The sequence below is a fragment of the Dryas octopetala genome, chromosome 7 (genome assembly GCF_963921425.1).
Source record: "Dryas octopetala chromosome 7, drDryOcto1.1, whole genome shotgun sequence".
Lineage (NCBI taxonomy): Eukaryota > Viridiplantae > Streptophyta > Magnoliopsida > Rosales > Rosaceae > Dryas > Dryas octopetala.
This window is the reverse complement of record NC_141372.1, coordinates 8,364,282-8,379,415: the sequence shown is the minus strand read 5'-3', so window position 1 is coordinate 8,379,415 and position 15,134 is coordinate 8,364,282. Positions and strand designations below refer to the sequence as shown.

The following is a 15,134-nucleotide window of genomic DNA, read 5'->3' as shown; positions in this document are numbered from 1 at the left end:
TAAAATGAGAAAAATTTGATATGGATATGAGCTAGTCGATCGATCTCATATTGTGAATGTTAACAAATAATGGTACTCTCATTTTGTAAACTTAAGCAGGCCCATTTGAAACTAAAATTAAATTTAACAAATACATAAACAAAATTAATTGAATTGAATTGAATATGATAAACTATTGAATTCATCTAAAATTATTTGTAAAAGAAATGTGGAGACAATTGAAACAATTCTAGCTGTAAAATTAACTACCATATTTTTTCATTTGGCCCTAATATATATGATTCAAAATTAATCATGCACGGGCATGATCTTGAATCCTCTCCCATGGATTGAGGAACCAAAATCGATATCGTAGGCAACCCTTTTCAGACAAGGAGCCAAATTATTGCATATTGGCTGGTAACCCCCAATAAAAAGAGCCATATATTTTCGTATATAGGAATCCACGTAAGCATATACAAGGATCCTAATTGCATGAAATAGGGTTTGTTTATTAATTTTTTTTGTTTGGGTGAGGATTAGGGTTTGGTTTATAGTTAATGGATAAGATAATCCAAGAGGGACACATGCATATGTAAAATGTAGACACAGCTAGATTTGTAGTCTTAAATAATTTTTGCTTTTTGGGTCCTATAAGAAGGCCCTTTCTCATTTTAGTATTGGCAAGGCAAAGCATAGAGGAGTCGTAAGCTGTTTCAGAAAGCAGCTATAGCATCAGAGTAACATTATAGCTAGACATCATTCTAATTAGAAAGATGGGTGAGCAAAGTGGATATGGAAGCAGATTGAGTGAGTTTCTTTACAAGGTGAAGCCTTACTTGGTTATGGTGTCCCTGCAATTTGGGTATGCAGGGATGTACATTATGAGCATGGTTGGTTTGAGGCATGGAATGAGCCACTATGTTCTGTCTGTGTATCGCCATTTGATTGCCCTGGTTGTCATTGCACCATTTGCACTTGTTCTTGAAAGGTTTTTAATATCTCTCTCTCTCTCTCTCTCTCTCTCTCTCTCTCTCTCTCTCTCTGAGCCTTCTGATCTCTCTCCCATATACATGCACGCATGCATGTATATCGTCTACTATGTGTTACCTAAAGTATTTGTTGTTATGTATTAATGGTTCCCTTAATTTTTCTTTGACCTAGCTACTACTTGAGCGCTAATGTTTTTAACTCTTAATTTTTACAGGAAAATAAGGCCAAAATTGACTCTCCCGATCTTCCTAAGAATAATGGTGCTTGGTTTTCTCGAGTAAGTCCCATTGATATTAATTATAGATACAAAATAATATTTTCTTATCAACTATATGACATATTAGATTGTCATACTGTGAATTTAATTAGATCATAAGGTCTTATAAGAGTCAACTTAATGAATAATACAGATTGACAATTTGTCAATATAAATACTTGTCATACTGTATAATAAGATAAAATTTTCCTATACATTATATATGCTAGCTAGCTTGCTTGTGAATGCAAAACCCACTATTACTATATTTCAAGGAGTTACAGGCTTAGTTTTGGGTTCAATCACTTGTATGAAAAGACAAAACAATGAATTAACAATCACGTACGTACATTTCCATGGTTAGATATTAATTTATGTATGATTTTTCCATTTGACTACCTGCAGGCCAGTGTTTGCTCAAAACTTATACTTTGTGGGGATGACATACACCTCAGCAACATTTGCATCTGCCACTGCAAATATCGTCCCTGCCATTACCTTCATAATGGCACTTATTTTCAGGTAATTAATTACTTATTAATTAAAGTTGACAATTACTAATCATTAATGATTTCATCATAATCTAGCTTCTAGGGTACTATACCAATATTGAATTATAGTATACAAACATGCTGGTTAATTCATTCTTATTAATTCCTGTTGGAAATAATAATCCTATCATTATTCCATTAATTTATTAGGTTAGAAACCATCAATTTCAAGAAGATGCCAAGTGTAGCAAAGGTGATTGGAACAGTAATCACGGTCACAGGAGCAATGGTAATGACGTGGTATAAAGGCCCCATCGTTGAATTTATACGAGGACAAACACAGAGCCACCACACAAACACCAGTGTGTCCTCCGAGCAACATTGGGTCACCGGCACTTTCATGCTCCTAGCCCGTTGCTTTGGTTGGTCTGGTTTCTTCATTCTACAAGTGAGTATAGGCTATAGCTAGCTAGCTAGGCATACATTCATTTATACATAGAACCTAATTGAATGGGTTATAATATATTAAACTTGATTAAATTGATTCATGTTTGTTATGTTGGGTGCATGCAGTCGTTTACATTAAAGGTATACCCAGCAGAGCTCTCTCTCACTGCTTTGGTATGCTTCATGGGTGCATTGGAAGGTGCCGTGGCCACACTTGTGCTCGAACGCAACATGAGTGTTTGGGCTATAGGTTTTAACAACAAGCTTCTAGCTGCGGCTTATTCTGTGAGTACTAGACTATTTGGCAAGAGAATATGTAATAATATTTTAAAAAAATTAATGTAATGAAATAAATGTTGGACACAATTAATGAATCTTATATATTGTGATTAGGGGGTGGTTTGCTCTGGAATTGCATATTATGTGCAAGGTATTATGATGAAGGAACAAGGCCCAGTGTTTGTCACAGCTTTCAACCCACTGGCCATGATCATCACCGCCGCTCTAGCTGCCATCATTTTAGCTGAGCAAATCCATCTCGGAAGGTATATATACGAATAAAACTATTTTAACTACATTTATAAAGTATAATTATATCTTGATCTCTATTACTGATACGATTTATGATTTATGATTTATATATAACATAGTTCATGTAACATTACTCGTTAAGCATTTATCTCAAAACTTAGTTGTGGTTTCGATCTTGTGCTTAATGGTGCATGTTTTTTATGTTTGTATCTCAGTGTAATTGGAACAATTCTCATAGTCATTGGCCTCTATGCTGTTGTGTGGGGTAAAAGCAAAGACCGAGCAGCCTCTGCCTCACTGTTGAAAGATGAGAAAACTAGTGTTGCTCATGAATTGCCAATCACTGATATAAGATCATCAATCAGCACTAGTACTGTTGAACCTGCTGGAAATTTGATCAAGATTCCAATCAAACCACAAGAATCATGAAAAATATATGTCCCAGATTAATACTCTCCTATAGAGGTTTACAATTTTCAAGATCGTCCCATCAAGTGAAATTGTATTTTGTTTTTCTTTCTTTTTTTTTTTTCTTTTCTAATTAGGCAATTTAAGTGAGATAATTCGGATTTGAGCACCTTGGCATCAAAAGGTGGATTTACCATCAAGCCGTCCTGATCATAATTAAAACAAGTGACGAGGTTGTATTTGAATTTATATATATATATATATATATATGTACTTAATTTTGACTGTACCTTGAGAATGTGGGAAATATATAAATATATAATCCTACTGTGTTTGCCTACGCTTGTGTCTATATTCTTCTTTCTTTTTTGGTTCTTCAGTTTGTTCTTTTGATTAAATGTAACACATACAGCTAAACCTCCAACAACCAAACAACTAATCTCAAATAGTTGCTTAATTACTATAAAATTGATTCTGGTTAAACAAGTTAACTCTATCCTTGAGGTGGTTGGCTCATGAACTCATTCATTTTCTGAGGTGCATGGCATTCCTTGAGTCTTCTAGTAATCTTGCAGCAGATTTCTCTTCACCTTTTGTAGGTTTAAAATAGTTCAAGGCTGGATAGGTAATAGACCGAGCATTTAGAGCCGGGTCGGATTGGCCCGACCTATTTTACAGTTCTAGTAGAATTGGACCATCATTGCCCCCACCCACATAAAAAAAGTTGGAAAAAAAAAAAAAAAAAGACTTATGGGAAGCCCGACTCAACAAACAAAGGAAGGACAAAATGGTGAGAGAACTACGAATTGAAGCCCATGTCCACAAATATACATGGACAAGTTTCCGGGCCTTCAAATGCAAGTCAAGCCAAGACACAACAAGGCCTAGTGGAAACTCCAAAATTGGGCCAACCTTGCCCTTTGTATGAAAGGAGCTGCTAAAATTGCATTCAAAGAATTTGATAGTAAATTCAGTACTTAAACAAATTCCAAGATAATAGCGTTGATTTCATTTTATGCATGTTTTCCATTGGGCTATAATAACTATGTCTCTCACTTTACTCCTACTTTCCTAGTAATTGGCATGTGTAATTTGCTGCCAAATCCCAACATATCATATCATATATTCATATCATTGTCCAAGGTTTATGATTGAACCAAGTCACCAACATTGTTGGGCGAATCCCATTCCTCTCTGGTCCACCACTGTTGTGGAGGAAGTGACCATAAGCTGAGAAATACAACATTAACCAGAAGGGACTGAAGAACGAGACCAATTTGATTGGAAAAGCTCAAAGTTCAAAAATGGTGATGTGGGTATTTGGGTATGGCTCTCTTATCTGGAAGGCTGGGTTCAACTACGATGGCCGCCTCGTCGGTTTCATCAAAGGCTATCGCCGTGTCTTCTACCAAGGTCTCTCTCTCTCTCTCTGTACTATGTGTGTGGAAGTGTGAGTGCATATATGAATTGTTCAGTTCAATCTGTTGATGTTTGCTTATTTGGGTCTTTCCTATTAGGTAGTACGGACCACAGAGGAACGCCAGAGTACCCAGGAAGAACAGCGACATTGGAGCCCGCAGAGGGAGAAGTCTGTGTAAGTTTAGTTGTTTCAAATACTTCAATACCCACTTACAGATATTCTTTCAATTTGCTTCAATTTGGTAGTTTTCTATTGCACACTCACATAAACACAAATATGTATAATGTTATTTCTTCAATACACTGGCAATTGATACCCACTTCTAATCAATGCATATATGTTATGTCACATTCAGTTTCTTGTAATGGTGATCTAGTGATTTCATTATGATTTTGAATTGATCAAATGAGACAGACCAGCACTATAATGTTAATGTTTCTTTTATGTTGTGAGGTTGTAGTGGGGAGTTGCCTACAAGATCTCAAAGAAGGAAGATCAAGAAATTGCTTTAACGGTAGATTATTATATCTTAAAAGTTTATCTTGATTGTAAATAGTTCCTTTGCTACTTATAATCGGTTGCTCTCTTGTGTTGTGCACACATTTGTTTGTGTGACTGCATTTGTTTTACTAATATTGTTCAAGGTTCCAATGCTGTACCTACAAGTAAGCTATTTATTAACAAAACCCCTGACCTCTTTAGGCACTCTGTGTTTTGATGCAATGGTGACAACCTTAGAATGAAAATAACTATATATCAAAGCTTTGGCATAAGGCCAATTCTCTTGGAGCTTGAAATTGTTAGAATATGTTGCAACAAGTTATCAATTTATCCTTGTTATATGTTTTTAAGCTATTTCTAGTTGTAGGCGAAATATACTTGTTCACAATTCACACTTTTTCCTTCCAGTTACTTTCTCAACTTACAATTAGTATCTCGTAACAGAACTTGATTTTATGGCATTGTAACACAGTATTTAGAAGTGAGGGAGAAGCAGTATGACAAGAAGGCTTATCTTGATTTCTTCACCGTAAGTCTAATAGCTAAGAACCCTTTATGATCACTTGGTGTGTACTCTAGCATTTTTATCATTTCCTGCAAGTTAAAATATTGAAATTTCTTTCAGGAGCCGATGGCTACGACTCCAGCTATTTCAGGAGTAATGGTGTAAGTAGCAAAAGTCACCAAGAACTTCCTGCATCTTCATACATGTTAGTTTGCGTTTAATCCCACCAGATCAGAACTAACACTTCCACTATTTAGATACATTGCCTCTTCAGACAAGAAACTTAATGTGAACTATTTGGGCCCTGCTTCCATTGAAGAGATTGCCAAGTAAGTAAATTTCATCTGTTCATGTCTATTTGGATTCATGTATTACAAAATATCTACCAAGTCATTATTTGGTTAAAATTTTAATCTGAGTGCTCAAGACCTGAATGAAATAAGGAGCACCTTCCTCTATATCCTGCAGGCTACAACTGAAAATTGAGACATGATATTTTGATGGCGTTTTATTTGTCATCTGCCTTTTGTTAAGAATCTGGATGGTCATATTTGAATTACCATGTGTTATTATTTTTATGCCTAACCCCTTACTCAGTTGCCAATCATAACAAAATATTGGCATTGACCATTATGCATCATTTCCCATATTTGGTGTTTCATTCACTTATGAGTCTGAGCCTCGAATTCTTCATATTTTGGTTTTTCCTATTATGCAGACAAATTATTCAGGCTGAAGGTCCCTCAGGACCTAATAGAGATTACCTCTTCCAGCTTGAAGAGGCCCTTCTTCAATTTGGTAAGGTTATTTTGGTGCCCCTCAAATTTATTTCTTCAGTCATCTTAGATTCTTAGTTCTGTATACTTCACTACTACATCATTGAGATAAGTTGTTTTTGTTTTTTTTTTTTTTTCACTTTATTCCCTTTGATTTTTCTTGCCACAGAATGCAAAGACAAACATGTAATGGATCTTGCAAACGAAGTGAGGCGCATGCTTTCGGAGAGGGAGCTGACTTCTTCATGAGGCCATGAACAAATTAATATGCATAATGATTTTACAGGTCTTCCAGCAGAGCAATTATTCATGTATGAATCAGTCATTAATGTAGTTAGGGAGGAAAACATTATCATTTATCTATGGTTATGTAGCGTTCGATTACGTTTGGATGGCACTGTGATATCCACCATCCTCTTTTTAAAACTCGTGTTCATGTCAAAATTCTTATGCATGTGAAAAGAGTAAACCATTAGTAGTCACAAATTCATCTTGCCGAGGTGCATTGCCTTGTGAGTGTAAATTGACAATTCATATTCACAAAATAAGATTACTGGATACTGCGGTACTGAATTTACCTTGAAATTTATTTTTCTAGCCGCATTGAAATTGAGGTGTAGTTTTCATTTGCAAACTGAATACCAATGGCATTCACGCCTTCATAGTGAGTACTAACGTTTACTATGGTAAGAAGTACTCGGGTCTTTCCGTAAATAAACCGAACCAAACCAAGTATCAAACTCGAATTCTATTGTGCTGGTATATGACATGGCCACCATCAACCATCTGCCCTAAATACTGGTTTACAACATGCCCACCATCTGCCAATTGTGTCACTTGTTTCATGTTCTTAATCCTTTTAACACTGTTAAATAAAAGAGACATCTCAAACGGGTGAAACAGATCCTCTGCATGAGCAAACCCTCCAAATTTCCCTAAGGTCCCATGCAGGCCTAGCAATGTTTATTGAAACTGCAATAATTAGATACCAGAAATTATTCCACTAACATGGAGAACCAAAGCTAACAACAAATCAGACAGGTTCCATCTCACATTAACTCTAGTAACAATCAATCATCCGAAAAGAACAAAATTTAACAATACAGAAGTGTACCTAGCATAAAACTGGGCACCAAGAAGTCAAACTACATATCAGGAAATTTGGAAGCAGATGAAAGTTGTGAAAGAAATGCTTGTTTGATGCTCGTCAAGTAAATGATTGATCTGGCTCCAAAAGAACAGCTGTAGCAACTGTAGCAAGATGGGCATTGGCTTTAACCACCAGAAGACCACAATTTGTTGAGAGAATAATCCATAGTTCTCATGGGCAAGGAGCTGTTTTGGTGGTAAGACTAATCAAGATGGGGCCAGCACAAGCTTTATATCATGTAATGTCAAATGCAACAGAAAGCAAAGAAAAAAAAGAGACAACTAAGACCATTTTTCTGACAGCACAACTCTTTATAACTGATATAACTGAAATTTATGACTGCAACTTCACCACCACTATTTGGTCCCACGCCCATTATATCTAAATTAGGCTATATTAACTCTACATTGTACATGAATCACTAAATCTCCTGTGCTAGTATTCTGCAAATCTGATTATGCTGAACTTAATCACTGTCATCCCCATCATCTGCATAAATAAAGGAAAGATTTTGTCAGAATCCTGTGATGTTAGCTAAAGAATGCAACTTGAAGACTAACATCCGCTGATAGCATAGTACAACATAGTACTAATACCACAAAAATTTAAAACTTGTAGTTAAGACTTGCAAATAGAAGCTTAATATGCTAAATGTAAGAAATACAGAGTGATGTCATTATTCGCTGCCTGCATAGTCTATACTCCATATATCCTGAAATTCGATTTCGCTAAAGTTTCATCCGTAAACTGTTATGCCACAACCATGATCCATGAGCTAACTGAGGGTAGAGATTTATTATACTTTAAATGTTAAAGGTCAAGCAAGAATTTAAGAAAAAAAAATATAAGAATTGTTACAAAATAGCTCCAAATGTAGGACGTTAAATAATCCTATCAGTTTGATATAAACAACAAAAAATGCTACAATTGTTGGGAAAACATGGAAGCCAATAATGCTTTGATCTCAAAAAATGTGTAATGAATTGCACAGGTCACATTGCAGACGCACCATGAATTACAAAACTCTCATCCTCACAGGCTCATAGCCCTAGCTGCCATTTATAAGAGGTATCACATGATATGAACAATCACTTACCCTCATCACTATGGTTGTTATCACTATTACCATTATCCTCGTCCTCAACCTCATCCTCTTCCTCGTCATTGTCGTCATCTTCATCATTGTTATCATCTGATTCTTCAGCATCATCAGAATCACTATCAACTGGTATCTTGGGCTTTGGAGGAGGTATAAAACTGGTTGTGGACCTTCTACGTGAACTCGTTACAATGTTACTCATGTCAATGCCCTCGAGCTCTTTCGCTCTTTCCTTTTTCTTTTTGACTTCCTTGATTTCTGAAATAAGATGTAACAAGGTATCAATAAGATGTTACTCATGTCAATGCCCTACCACAAATTCCCAGATGAAAAAAAACCCTAGGTAAGCTGCCCAATTTCCAAAAAATTGTGAATCCCTCTGTAACACCTTGTATGTCTAAACTAGATCAACTCATATTCACAGCTGATATTCCAAAAAACAAACACCAATGGCTACGTTTTAATACTCACCTTTCTCACTGGGATGTGCAGATAATCCTTCTCTAGAGAGTATTTCCTCTAACTCCTTTATCAGGTGAGCTTCACGTTTGTTCTCAGGCACCTGCTTGACTTTTTTGTAAATGGAGGGGGGAACACTGCATAAGAGACAATAAACATCACTATGAGTACAATGGCAAAGATGCAGGTTTCATGAATAGCGAGTAAAAGAAGAAAAACCTCATTCCACATGCTTTGATAACTGATCTTAGATGCTCCACACGTTTCCCATATGTAGGTGTTGAAGCTTCTTTCTTCTGAAATTTGATAAAAACTAAGATTCAATAAAAGATATAACATACTTTTAAGAGTGAGGAATATGCAAAGTAAAGACCTTCACAGTTTTTTCAGCAGATGACTGAGAATGATCATCTTCAGAGACTTTTCCACTGTCTTCTGCATCACTTTTATCCTCTGATGCTGTTTCCAGAGGCTTGCTCCGCTTCTTTGCGGAGATGTTGGCCTCCTTTTCCAATCTTTTCCGTTTCTTTAGCCCATCAGATTTCTGCATCTTTCCTTTTGGAACACTTTTTTTGTTTCTAGGTTTTACTTCATCTTCTTCTTCCTCATCACTTTCACTATCTGAAGAACCAGAACTCTCATTGCTTCTGACCTTAGTAGATGCTTTTCTCTGAGAATTTTTCTTAACATTTTTCTTGACAGTTGTCACAGGTTCAGAAATTTCAGAAGAATCTAAAACCTGAAAAAAAAAATATACATATATATATATGTAAAAAATGACAATAATGGTAGATATACGCATCACTTCGAGAAATCATGATTCTTCAATAACAAATTATCTCACCTTGTCTAATTGCTGACTAATAAACTTCTTATAGGAATCAAGAGTATATTTCTCAAGTTTAAGATCTTCCTCCAAAAGTCGGCGAAGTCCAGCCATAGTAACCTTCCTGCAGAGAGAGAGGGAAAGGGAGGGAAGGAGAGAGGGAGAGGGAGAGAGAGAGGGAGAGGGAGGACGAGAGAGAGAGAGTGAGAGAGAGATAAATGATGAGTACTTCATCTATTCAACTGACCACATGGAAAAGTAACATCAAAGACTCAAATCAAATAGATGTCAAAGCAAATCCAAAGCAAAAGAAGAAAAGAATATACATGAAGAATCAGTACACTAATGCAATAAAAAGCAATAACTGATAATCAGTTGAAGGAAAGAGGTATCATACTCAGAATTAGCTTTGATATAGGAACCTCTTTTTCTAAGGGCTAACTTTATCGCAGTCTCACTTGGAGCCTTTTTGTTGTTGGTGCTTTTAGTTTCCTCAGTTTCAGATTTGGCTGTTTTATTCCCTGTTAAAAGGCCCAATACAGGAGAATCTTCCATTTTCTCCTCATCTTCTGAGCAAGTTTCTTTCACATCTTTTTTCGACTCATGTCCTTCGGGTGATTCTTCTGCTTCCCCTTTAATTTGACTTTTTTCATCAGTCTCCCCAGAACTCTTTGGGGTATTGTCATCACCAGCACCTTCTAAGCACTAGCATTTAGAATGGAATAATTGCAATGAACAAATATCAGGTTTGAATAAAGAAAACAGTTGGACTCCCATTAAAAAAAATTAACTATAAAATTTAATAATAACAACAAAATGAAATAACAGAAGAGCTATTAAAACCACAACAAAAGGGAAAGTGGGCCAGTGTAAGGAAATTTTGGCTGTGGTTAATGAATGGGCCAGTGGCATTTTCCAAGCTCATGGAAGATGCCCATTTCACCAAGGCCATGGTGTAACATCACTTGGCTAAAAGTATATTGCTTTCCTAGTCTCCTAGGTCGGCTTGTTGATTCAAAGATTTTATCACTTCATTGGAAACCGTACTAGTACTTTTGGACTAGTTATAGAAACTCTGCAGACAGCCACTATGAGTAATAGATCAGGTAAAATTGCAGAAGAACTCCAACCACTCCTATTAGTCTTCCCAACAATCCTAAACATCACACTTATCTCCTTTAAGATCCGTTTGGTTGACCAAAAAAGCAAATTAACTTTCCTCTCTCTCTATATATGTATAAATTCTTTCTATGTATATGTTTTCTCAAGAACACAACATAACTTTTTTAGCTTTTTTGTTGATTTGAAGCCATAATCAAAAGACAATCAAGAAAATATGATCTATAAAAGGTAATTTTGTAAAATCCATCAAACATAAAATATTTCCAAAGAAAAATCTTGTAGCAGAAAACTTTACCATCTTAGAAAAATTTTCTATCAAAACAAACGGAGCCTCAGAAAAGTTAGTAAAATTTTTCACTTTGGAAAACTCTTTCTAGAGCAAGGTTTTCTTATGCGAAGGTGTAATGCAAGGTGTTTTTGGTCTCACAAGGTGAGGCTTAAGCCTGGATGCGTTGAGACGTAACCCTTGATGCATTGAGGCGTAACCCTTTCGTGTATCAAATTATTATAATAAGAAAAAATTATAAAAAATATAATATGGCAGAGCATATGTATGCGTTCAGATGAGCTATTGGGGAGAGGGAAGAGGGTTTAGATCTGGATTAAACGGCGTCACTTAACGTTTTTTTAAGAGACCCAGGCCAAACGACGTCGTTTTGGCCTGGTTTATTTTTAAAAAAAAAAAAAAAAAGGTATGAGAAGTTCTGAAATGCATACGCCACCACCGCTTTTATGCTGCCTTGACCATAAGCGTACGCCCTACCCTAAAAACGTACGCCTTCTGAGCTTTTTGCAGAACTGCAGTCTGCCTGAGGCTTTTTCCGGCTGCCTCGCCATGACTCAAAAACACCTTTGCAAACCTTAATCTAGGGTATGTTTTCCTTAATTCTAAAAGTTTGTGTTTTTTCAAGAAAAACATTAATTGACAAAAACTAAAGGAAATGCTCACGAATATCAGAAAGTTTTCAACAAAAGAAAAAATTTCCATTCAAACAAACATAGAAGAAAACTTAACATCTATAAAATATTTCCAATCCAGAAAACTTTTCCATGCAACAATTTTCCATTAAAACAAAAAGAGCCTTGAATGAAAATTTCACAAAAACAGTAACTGGCCCATATAAAATTTCATAACAAAAGAACAAAATAAGCTATTATGAGAGTCATCAAGACATAATTCAGAGTTCTTGACATAAAATAAACAAAGAGTATTGGATGTTATGCCCAGGTAAAAGATAGTCATACTAAATGAGAACAATGAGCTCCAATATTGAAACAGATACCTCCACCAAATGTTCCTTGACAAATCTTTTGTGCACATCCAATGCAAATGTCTCCAACCCCAAGTCTTTCTCTAACACTCTTCGGACCCCCTCAAAAGTCAAAGAACTGCATATAAAAATAATTTATAATAAGTAATTCAACATTTAAAAGCTCTAACATGCTCAAGCCCAGGGCCATGGATTAACAAGAATATATAAACTAAATTCATCTGTTTCAATTTTACTCAAACAAAAATAGTCAAACCAATTTCTAGATGCATTAATGACACAACCATCAAATCTTTTCAAGAAAACCTAATTTTTGAGTTACATGCACACCTAAAAGTAAATGAACTTTATAATTGAACACTAAATCCACGAGTTCGCCTAAATTAAATGTATATGCACTTCACTTCACTTTGATGTTTCAATGGAAGCAGTCCAATCAAGCAGCAATCGGGGCTAAGCCTAGCGTGATCATGGAAGATGAGCCATGATAAGAAAGTAATTAAGAACAATGAAGGCATCATTTACCCTAGTTTCGAGATTTTCCATTGACCCAGATAAAAATCACTGGGAATTTGAAATCTTCGAACTCCTAATCACCGTAGTGAAAAATTGTTGGAATAATTCAAACATTTGAAATTATGAAATTGGGCAGTGGGGTGAAGCTGGGTGTGTTTTTGTTGCTTTATACTACGTAGTAGAAGGAGACTGTTATGTCAGTGTAAGGTGTGCTTCAATTTGCCTAAATGGACAGAGTTCACCTAAACTAAGTGCAAACACACTTCTTTCACCAATACCTTGTTTTTCTATGACTCAAATAAAGCTTAGAACGTGTAGAACACCAGAACCTTCAAAACCCTAGAAGGACTTTATTTAAAAAAGAAAACAAACTGAGCATACACGTACTATGAACACAAAACACATCGAAAACAGTACGCCATACACTTATACGCACCTTCATCTACATAGTGGCTTCTAATTAGGTCAATAATACGCATAATTACAACCTAAAACAAAAAAAATCAAAACTACTAACTTGCAATGGAGAATTCCAAACAATATATTTCTGGCATTATAACCTCAAATAAATTTCCCTCAACACCACCATTTTCTCTAAATTTATTCAGAAAATAAATAAATTAAGTGATACATATATATATATATAGAGAGAGAGAGAGAGAGAGAGTACTCGGATTGGTCCTTGAAGTATGCGACGCGTGTGCGCATAGCATTCTTAATCTGGGACTCGATATCGAGCGCCTCCTCCTGCTTCACTTGCTTGACAGGGGTCTCGCTATCTTGCGCGTCCTCCGCCATTACTACGAAGCTCTCTCTTTCTCTCTCTCTCTCCTTCTCACTCTCTGTCTCTGTCTCTGTGTGCAAGTGCGTTTCAAGAGCTTCCTCTCTCTGCTTTAGAAGGACTGAGGGAGTAAAAAAGACAAAGGAAGGGGGAAGAGGGGGTTTCGTTACGGTGTATATGCGGACACACCAATACGGTGTGTATGCATAACAAACAGAATATAGAGAAGATTAGAAAAGAGGGCTGCTATTTGCACACCCTTTTCTTCTCTTTGCACACCCTTTCTTAAAAAAAAAAAAAAAAAAAACTCAAGAGAAAAGACCATTTGGCCCTCCCCTCACCCACACACCCCATCCCCATCTCCCACCCCGTACACACCCCATCCCCATCTTCCCCCCCCCCCCCCGGTACACACCCCATCCATCCCCATCTCTCCGGCACACACCCCACCGTCGAAGCCCACCCCCACCCTTTCTATTCGGCCCGCCCCACTCTCTCTCCTTCCCTCTTACCCCGCCGACCACCGCACCCCCTTCCCTCTTGCCACCTCCCCCTCCTCCCCGCATGCACAACCCACTCTCTTTCCTTCCATCTTACCCCGCCGACCACCACATCCCCTTCCCTCTTGCCACCTCCCAATCCCTCCTCCCCGCATGCACCACTGCCCAAGCAGACAGCACCACCACCCAAGCAGACAGCCAAAAAAAAAAAAATTGTAGCGGGTTCGGCGGACCAGTGCCGAACCCGATGGTTTCGTTCGACAGGTACCCGCCGAATAGAATAGGATTGTTCGGTGAGTACCTACCGAACGAAACCACCGGGTTCGGCACTGGTCCGCCGAACCCGCTGCAATTTTTTTGTGGGTGTGGGTGTAGGTGGCTAGCCGGTAATGGGTGTTCTGGGGAGTGATGGCCGGCATCTTGGGAGTGTTTTCCGACCGGTGGGGTGACTGGTGGTGGCCGGAGGAGGGAGAGGGAAAGAGAGAGAGTGGCCGGGGTTGGGTTTCGGGGAGAGAGAAAGATGAGGGGATGGGGGTGCGGTGGTCGGCGGGGTAAAAGGGAAGGAGAAAGAGTGGGGCGGGCCGGGGCTGGGGTGGTCGACGGGGGTGGGGTGTGTGCCGGAGAGAGGAGAGGTGGGGATGGGGTGCGTGGGTGAGGGGGTGTGTACGGGGGGGGGGAGATGGGGATGGGGTGTGTGATTTTTGGGTGTGTGTGTGTTTTTTTTTTCTGTTTAGGAAGGGTGTGCAAAAAGAAAAATGGATGGGGTGTGTGGGTGAGGGGAGGGCCAAATGGTCTTAACCCTTGAGTTTTTTTTTTTTTTTTTAAGAAAGGGTGTGCAAAGAGAAAAAAAAAAGTGTGCAAATAGCAGTCCTCTTAGAAAAATAACCCTCACTTATGATCCGTTTTGCATTTTAACCCGCTTATGCTTTTTGAGACACTTTACCCGCAGCCTATTCTCCCTCCAACACAAATCTCCATCTTATTCAAAAGTTACAAATTTCATTTTTTATGCATGTGTGGCATGTGGGGTATCACTTGACCATCTTTTTTAAGACCAAAATGTTGAGAGATTTTTTAATGGGTCAATCATTTTATGTATATAG

General features: G+C 37.5%; 3 protein-coding genes across 3 annotated transcripts; 2 read left to right on the top strand and 1 right to left on the bottom strand.

The window, feature by feature from the left end:
• The first annotated feature begins 698 nt into the window (after nucleotides 1-698).
• LOC147279320 (WAT1-related protein At1g21890-like) lies at nucleotides 699-3,361 on the top strand. The gene is made up of 7 exons (XM_086249733.1): nucleotides 699-970; nucleotides 1,187-1,249; nucleotides 1,634-1,750; nucleotides 1,930-2,167; nucleotides 2,293-2,451; nucleotides 2,560-2,711; nucleotides 2,913-3,361. The coding sequence occupies exons 1-7, from the start codon at nucleotides 756-758 to the stop codon at nucleotides 3,124-3,126; spliced, it is 1,158 nt and encodes a 385-aa protein (XP_086105859.1). The 5' UTR covers nucleotides 699-755; the 3' UTR covers nucleotides 3,127-3,361.
• An 800-nt stretch (nucleotides 3,362-4,161) lies between these two features.
• Nucleotides 4,162-6,904, top strand: LOC147279319 (ChaC-like family protein). Its single transcript, XM_086249734.1, has 8 exons — nucleotides 4,162-4,518; nucleotides 4,623-4,699; nucleotides 4,986-5,039; nucleotides 5,499-5,555; nucleotides 5,652-5,692; nucleotides 5,789-5,860; nucleotides 6,250-6,329; nucleotides 6,477-6,904. Exons 1-8 carry the CDS (start codon nucleotides 4,410-4,412, stop codon nucleotides 6,554-6,556), a joined length of 570 nt encoding a protein of 189 aa, XP_086105860.1. The 5' UTR covers nucleotides 4,162-4,409; the 3' UTR covers nucleotides 6,557-6,904.
• A 164-nt stretch (nucleotides 6,905-7,068) lies between these two features.
• Nucleotides 7,069-13,613, bottom strand: LOC147279318 (uncharacterized). Its single transcript, XM_086249732.1, has 9 exons — nucleotides 13,421-13,613; nucleotides 12,247-12,352; nucleotides 10,239-10,546; nucleotides 9,860-9,965; nucleotides 9,389-9,754; nucleotides 9,235-9,311; nucleotides 9,028-9,152; nucleotides 8,554-8,814; nucleotides 7,069-7,946 (listed from the first exon to the last, which is right to left on the bottom strand). The coding sequence occupies exons 1-9, from the start codon at nucleotides 13,546-13,548 to the stop codon at nucleotides 7,924-7,926; spliced, it is 1,500 nt and encodes a 499-aa protein (XP_086105858.1). The 5' UTR covers nucleotides 13,549-13,613; the 3' UTR covers nucleotides 7,069-7,923.
• Between the last annotated feature and the right edge of the window lie 1,521 nt (nucleotides 13,614-15,134).

Bases quoted from the DNA above. Each gene is read 5' to 3' on its own strand.
- LOC147279320 (XM_086249733.1), top strand. From the start codon at position 756: ATGGGTGAGCAAAGTGGATATGGAAGCAGATTGAGTGAGTTTCTTTAC. The intron at 2,168-2,292 runs GTGAGTATAGGC...GGGTGCATGCAG, and splicing joins CTGGTTTCTTCATTCTACAA to TCGTTTACATTAAAGGTATA. The intron at 2,712-2,912 runs GTATATATACGA...TTTGTATCTCAG, and splicing joins GAGCAAATCCATCTCGGAAG to TGTAATTGGAACAATTCTCA.
- LOC147279319 (XM_086249734.1), top strand. From the start codon at position 4,410: ATGGTGATGTGGGTATTTGGGTATGGCTCTCTTATCTGGAAGGCTGGG. The intron at 5,556-5,651 runs GTAAGTCTAATA...AATTTCTTTCAG, and splicing joins CTTATCTTGATTTCTTCACC to GAGCCGATGGCTACGACTCC. The intron at 5,861-6,249 runs GTAAGTAAATTT...CCTATTATGCAG, and splicing joins TCCATTGAAGAGATTGCCAA to ACAAATTATTCAGGCTGAAG.
- LOC147279318 (XM_086249732.1), bottom strand. From the start codon at position 13,548: ATGGCGGAGGACGCGCAAGATAGCGAGACCCCTGTCAAGCAAGTGAAG. The intron at 12,353-13,420 runs GTACTCTCTCTC...TTTTATATGCAG, and splicing joins TACTTCAAGGACCAATCCGA to TTCTTTGACTTTTGAGGGGG. The intron at 8,815-9,027 runs GTGAGTATTAAA...ATCTTATTTCAG, and splicing joins TGCACATCCCAGTGAGAAAG to AAATCAAGGAAGTCAAAAAG.